Consider the following 6,484-nt stretch of genomic DNA (forward strand, 5'->3'; position numbering starts at 1 on the left):
GTTTTTATAAAACTTTTAAGGTTTTAAGATGAATGTTTGATCTTTACAATGTTAAGAATTTATAGATCAAGAGTTGAAGTGGATGAAATTGAAGTGGTCTAAAAAATAGGGTAGTCCGTCAACAGTTTAGATCCATTTTGTTTGGCGAGTTGAACTTACAAGTAGCTACAGTTGCTTGTTTGGCACAAACACATTACAAGTGGCTAAGAGATTATATAGTATATTTTAATTATACGTACTGTATTTATTAAGTTAACACTTACAAATTATAATGATAGTTGGATTGGATTGAATGGACATATATATCATAATTTTAAACTCAAAACCCAATAAACACATATTATTGACCCAAGTATCGCTCTAAGATAATATTATGTCATAATATTAAGTATCCATCAATAACTATCCATCGAATACTATTGACCGTTGAAAAGTCAGTGAAAACATTACTTCATGTTTTTTTACGTACAAGAAAACATTACTTAACATTATCCATCGAGTACGGTGTGATAGGTGTGATGATAATTTTTAAAAAACTGTACGTTTTTATGTGTGTCGACTACTAAATTGAGAATGAGGAAGTAACTTTTAGGAGATAATTTATACAATTCACAATGATACGGTGTACGTCAAGCTTAAAATTATGCACCATCTAAGCAAAAAGCACAACAAGCGACGAGATAAACAAAACAACTAAACGAAAAGCGCTCACATATGCTTTGCGAATTTTACCGAAATTCCTCATTTAAATCTTCAAATATACTATTCTTTAGTAAGAAAATTCAATGCATGTTGTCTTTGGTTTGAAAAGAAAATAGAAAATTCAATATTAATTGTGAACAGAAAACTTGCATTCATTCACGTCTTCATAATACGTGTGCATTTACAAGTAGCTAACGTGTAGTATTTCAATATTGACTCTAGGAATTTTGCGTTTGTCGTAGTTAACCCAATAACAAGGTAATGTAGTGTATGTATAATGTATTCCCAAGGTCCAGGAAATGGCACTAATACAAACTTCTTTTCCATTTTTTATTTGGTGAAATACAAAATTAATGAACTAACTGAGACATTTATTGATCAAACTGAAGTGAATCTAAGAAATTAAAACAGCGATTAAGATCCTCCGACTAAACTGTGAGAGAAACAACTACAGTGAGCTAAAACAAAAAACTGCACTAAAACTACCGTAACGCACAGACTCAACCACCCCGTAGCAAAGTGCGGGTTTTCATCCTCGTTTATTATCATTTATCAGTTATCAAAATATGTTTTCTAAAATATATAATAGCCAACAACTCCAAAACCGAACAAACAAACCCAAACTTTTGTCAAATGCTATCAATGCAGACAGTAATTTTGTTAATGTACCACACATGATCTTACAGTCTTACAGAAACTAGAGTCTGTAAATACCAACAATATAAAACAGTTTTATAACACAAACAATAAACTCAAATGTTACAGACCAATAATACTATTATAGACACATAGAGTTAACTCTTATCATGAGTGCAATAGTTGCACAAATTTAATCAATGCAATAACTGCATTTTGAGCTGCCAAAGTGGCAAAAATGGAAGCTTCATTAGAAACTGCAGACCCTCCACCAGCTAAATCAGAAAGGGCTCTAATAGCAATGAATGGTATTTTTTGTTGATAACAAATTAGTGCAACTGCAGCACTCTCCATATCAATTGGTGTCACATTAAACTTGTCACTTAGAAATTTTCTATAAGCCCCATTATCTATAAACATATTTGCACTTACACCCCTCTTAACTCTTGCTACTTTAGGATCCCTTGGTAAACAAGTTGTACTATTTATACAGTTCTCCAACTTCAGACCCTACATAATTACAAAATAAAGTTCAATCCTTTGGGTTTTGATACATAAATATACACTTATAGAAGTAGTGGTACCTCGAGTTTCTTGGAAAGTGCATAGTAGTCCTTGTCAACGGGCACCCAAAATATATGTTGTCTGGCTTCGGGCTCAGCATTGATTGGGAATACTTCTTCGGGTTGGTACCAAACGCTATTTAAAAGGTTGTCACCGAACTCTTTGTTTCGTGTGGATGTGTCGTTATTGTAATCCGAGAACTTTAGATATCCGATTTTTCTTGTGTAGTCCCCATTGGATTCTAAAGGTAGTTCATTTTCAGGCCCTTGTCCATATCTCTATAGAGACAAAAATAATCATATGAATTAATATAATATTTTGTTATTTATATAGATTTCAGTAAAACATTTTTTTGTGTTGTCCATTTCGATCTACCTGCCATAACCACAAACCGGTATGAGCACAAAACTCGGGGATTGTGACATCTCCGATTTCAAGTTGAGTATTTGCATTTCCGGCAATACCAAAGTGTAGAACGCCTTTCACGTTGAACAAGCTCAACAATAGTTGTGTGGTAATACCTGCATTTAACTATAACCGAATGGTTAACACTTAATATTGTCGAGCGTGTAGTATATTTGAAGGAAAAACATGTATGTAACATACCATACTTAATCCGGTCATGACGATAATGACTTTCTGATGTTCCAAAGTTCCAATCCGAAACCTTCTTCCTGTTATATATTAATCTTTAAATGATTACGTGTATTGAAGACGAGTATCAAGTATACTCTTTCCGTCCCAAAATAAGTGTCCACCTTACTATTTATATATGTCCCGATATAATTGGCCAATTGCAAAAAATAACTATTTAATATCATTAAACTCTCTAATTTACCCTCATATATTTAATAACTATCGATCACTTATGGTTTAAATAAATTCAGTCATAGTTACCTTAAATATAAGGACAAAATTGATATCTATCATACCTATTTTAAATTCAGCAAAAAATTGATACAAGACACTCTTTTTGGACGCTAATTAACATATAGTGGTATCACTATCCAAATTTTGGTACGTGACAATCGTTTAGTAAGACATATATAGTGCTCAAAAATCAGGATATAACATGTTTGTATGTACATAGTCCACTAAAACGTATCGTTTTACCTGAAACATCAAGATACGGAATCTTTTGATCCTTTACAAAGCTCGACGATTGTAAAAGCGGATTCATTTCAAAACTATTTGGCACAACAAGACCAGTATACGAACCACCCTTGTTAACACTATCAATCTCCATTAACAAACTTTTGGGAATCACACATTCTCCTATATTTACAAACAAACAAAACCCTACAAACCATGCAAATATCATCAAGAAAGCCCCCATCTTTGTGTGTGTGTGTGTGTGTGTGTGTGTGTGGTTTAGTGTGCTAATGTGTTTAAGGTTTTAAGAGTGAATGTTTGATGTTCAAAGTGTTAGTGTTAGTATTATTTATAGATCACGAATTAAAGTGGATGAGTTTACAAATAGCAGATGCTTGTTTTGCACACACACTTTACAAGTGGCTGAATATTATGAATATTTTAATTTTAATTATCAATTTATTAAGTTACTACTGTAATAATTAATTGGTTTGGACGGACTTGATTATAATTATTTATTAAGTTAATATCATTTTGAAGTAAGATTCAAAATTGACCATAATTAATATTAATACAGTTATTCATTTCCTGAATCTATGGGACTTCTATAGGGTTTGTTGGGCAAACAGCAAACATGAATGGTTTTTTTTAAAAATAGTCAATGATCGACTTACTCATTAGCAGTGTCAACGTCCCAAAAGTACCTGTACTGGCTAGTTACTATTGACCCATGCCTATTTTGATCTTTCGTTTGGCCTGGGCATACTGACCCAAACCCAATTTAATAAATGATCGACTTACTCATTAGCAGTGTCAACGGTTTCAGTTACTGCAGTTTGTGCAGCACCAAAAACTTGGCTTCTCTTATCCAACCCTTCACCAAGGATGAACCTCACGAACCGTTTGACAATTTGACCTTGACATTTTCTCCAATTGTGGCAATTGTTGACTTCACAAAAACCTTTGACCACAACCTTATTGTTCTTAATGTACGCCTGCCTGCTCAATCAACGCCAGCTCATCAACCCTCTTCTTGACAAAACCAGAAATGGTAAATAAGTTAGAGATCTTAACTTATGAAAAAAAGCATAAACATAAAAATAACAAATATGGTTAAAGCCACAAGTGATACATTACCAAGGTCCAGGAAATGGCACTAATATAAACTTCTTTTCCTATTTTTTATTTGGTGAAATACAAAATTAATGAATTAACTGAAACATTCATTGATCAAACTGAAGAAAATTTATGAAATTACAACAGAGATTAAGATCATCGGACTAAAATGCGAGAGAAATAACTACAATGAGCTAAAACAAAAAACCGAACTAAAACTACACGATCATCTGTGGGCCATAGAAACCGTTGCTGAAGGCGACGCACAATTTTCTGACCCATATCAAGAAAAGCCCGGATCACTTTACAAGAAACCATGTCAATGATCTACACTGCAAGCACGAAAATGAGACTGCACCTTTACAAACTTGAATAACAAACTAAATTTATAATTAATAAATCATTGTCATAAATATAAGTAACCGAAAAGGAAGAGTTAAAACCTGTCTCCTTGACTTTTTCCCTATCATCCAAAAACGAAGCGACGTCCTCATTTTGTAGGAAAGCTACAAGAAAAGGGTTTGTAGCTGTAAAAACTTTTCCTTGAAGCTTCGAGTCTAAAGCTTGATTATCTTCATCTTTCTTCATAGTCAATGTTACTTGACCCCTTGCAACACGCAAGACCCGAACTTTGACTTCTTGACCAATCTCGAGCGACGAACCAGTACCCATTATACTTCCAAACCCTTCATCGGCTTCTTCTGAAGCCGGCAAAAACCCTTCTTCCCCATCTGGTAAATTTACAAAAGCACCCGATCTCGTAAGATTCTTTACCGTACCCTCAAGATCTTGACCCTTCACAAACTTTGTACTTTTCTGGTTTGACTTTTGACCCGTTTTTCGAGACGTCTCACCACCGCTAGTGGGCTCGCTTTCCCGCATGGTCAACGCTATTCGACCCGTTTCAATATTTGCCTCCACTAATTTAACCTTCACTTCTTGTCCTACTGAAACAACACTTGCAACATCCTTTACATAACCTTCACTTAACCGTGAAACGTGAACTAGCCCGTCTGTGAATGCTCTAAAGTCAACAAACGCTCCAAATGGCTGGACCGATCTTACTTTACCTGTGAAACTTGCACCGGGGACCAATTCTTCATCTTTCACAGGTGGCATTTCGCTCTTTCTAATGGGTCGTGATCTTTGCTTTGACTTGTCAACCGTTGATGTTGGTTCTGATGTTTGAGCTGATTCAACATCAGCTTGTTCCACGGCTACATCGACCCCAGCAGCCGATGCTACTGCTACAAATCTTGGTTTGTGGTGTAAATCAAACGTTCTGATATGTGGAAATAATCTAAGTGATGTTGACAGATGTAATACACAATCTTGAGCGTATAGTGTTGTTCTTAGATTACAGCATTTTATCGAACGGCTGGTCTTTTTTGTATTGAAAGTGGGCCCAGGGATAAGAGATATATTGCTTGTTGAAGACGGGATAACATTCGTCATCTTGACTCCGAAGATGAATCGAGTATAGTTGGGTCCTATTTGGTTAGATTAGTAAGTCAGTAACTAGGCTAATTATTCATCAGCTTCTTCACCTGTTAGCTGAACACAACATAAATGGGTCAAGTCGGGTCATATTTTCTCTGTAGCAGGTCAAAATGGGTAACAATATACAAATCAGCTAAAAGGGAAATGGGCTGAACAGGCTAACAATCAAACATGACATAATTAAGTATTTCCAAGTAACTAAAAGACCTACAAATTTAGCTCAATTTAATATCAAAATAAAATACACACAGGTGAATTATAGCTATACAATGTATCATGATAAGTTACTTAGCAATTGGTAACATATATCAAAATCACCACCCAATTACAAATTAATAAAATAGCAACACAACATAACATCATGAAGTGAAGTTTACACAAAACTAAGTTCAATTCATAATTGGGAAACTAAAGAATCATAGCAACACAATAATTCAACAAAAATTATCGTTGTAATCTATTGTTTGCACATAAAGTTGACAAATTTACTGAAACCCAGGTGTAAGAAGAAGAAAAGTTACCCTTATTAATGGAGGTTTAAGAATTGGGGTTTGATGCCTTTGCTATGCGTGAATAGAGTGAGGATGAAAAAGAGGGAAGTGAAAGGTGAGGTGGGTCTTTATACCCTAATCTCATCATCATCGTCATCATCATCCAACGATAAATTCTTTTTGTTTTTCTACTCGTTTTTCTTATTTGTATTTTTTTTTTTTTAAAATTTCTGTTTGACATTTTCTTTGAGTATTGACCAAAACGTCAATTTTTCAAAATTTTCAAATAAACTATAACAAATTCGCCTTAAAAAAGAAATTGCCAAAATGATCTAGCACTGAGATTTGGACCTTGTGACTCGGTTCAATTTTGTAATAAGTTT

The 6,484-nt window shown here is 34.3% G+C and overlaps 2 protein-coding genes across 7 annotated transcripts; both read right to left on the reverse strand.

The window, feature by feature from the left end:
- Window positions 1-1,426: 1,426 nt before the first annotated feature.
- Window positions 1,427-4,064, reverse strand: LOC139873077 (bark storage protein A-like). 4 transcript variants are annotated; one of them, XM_071861010.1, is made up of 6 exons: window positions 3,796-4,064; window positions 3,016-3,177; window positions 2,509-2,576; window positions 2,278-2,433; window positions 1,923-2,180; window positions 1,427-1,848 (listed from the first exon to the last, which is right to left on the reverse strand). In XM_071861010.1, exons 1-6 carry the CDS (start codon window positions 3,797-3,799, stop codon window positions 1,507-1,509), a joined length of 990 nt encoding a protein of 329 aa, XP_071717111.1. In that variant the 5' UTR covers window positions 3,800-4,064; the 3' UTR covers window positions 1,427-1,506. The 4 variants fall into 4 exon arrangements, with proteins under 4 accessions (XP_071717111.1, XP_071717110.1, XP_071717112.1 ...); XM_071861009.1 differs by having other exon boundaries at window positions 3,016-3,201; XM_071861011.1 differs by lacking the exon at window positions 3,016-3,177.
- A 136-nt stretch (window positions 4,065-4,200) lies between these two features.
- Window positions 4,201-6,270, reverse strand: LOC139873075 (polyprotein of EF-Ts, chloroplastic-like). 3 transcript variants are annotated; one of them, XM_071861006.1, is made up of 3 exons: window positions 6,132-6,270; window positions 4,554-5,664; window positions 4,201-4,442 (listed from the first exon to the last, which is right to left on the reverse strand). In XM_071861006.1, exons 2-3 carry the CDS (start codon window positions 5,563-5,565, stop codon window positions 4,438-4,440), a joined length of 1,017 nt encoding a protein of 338 aa, XP_071717107.1. In that variant the 5' UTR covers window positions 5,566-5,664; window positions 6,132-6,270; the 3' UTR covers window positions 4,201-4,437. The 3 variants fall into 3 exon arrangements, with proteins under 3 accessions (XP_071717107.1, XP_071717106.1, XP_071717105.1); XM_071861005.1 differs by having other exon boundaries at window positions 4,201-5,600; XM_071861004.1 differs by having other exon boundaries at window positions 4,201-5,664.
- Between the last annotated feature and the right edge of the window lie 214 nt (window positions 6,271-6,484).

Source organism: Rutidosis leptorrhynchoides, chromosome 10, assembly GCF_046630445.1.
Source record: "Rutidosis leptorrhynchoides isolate AG116_Rl617_1_P2 chromosome 10, CSIRO_AGI_Rlap_v1, whole genome shotgun sequence".
Taxonomy (NCBI): Eukaryota; Viridiplantae; Streptophyta; class Magnoliopsida; order Asterales; family Asteraceae; genus Rutidosis; species Rutidosis leptorrhynchoides.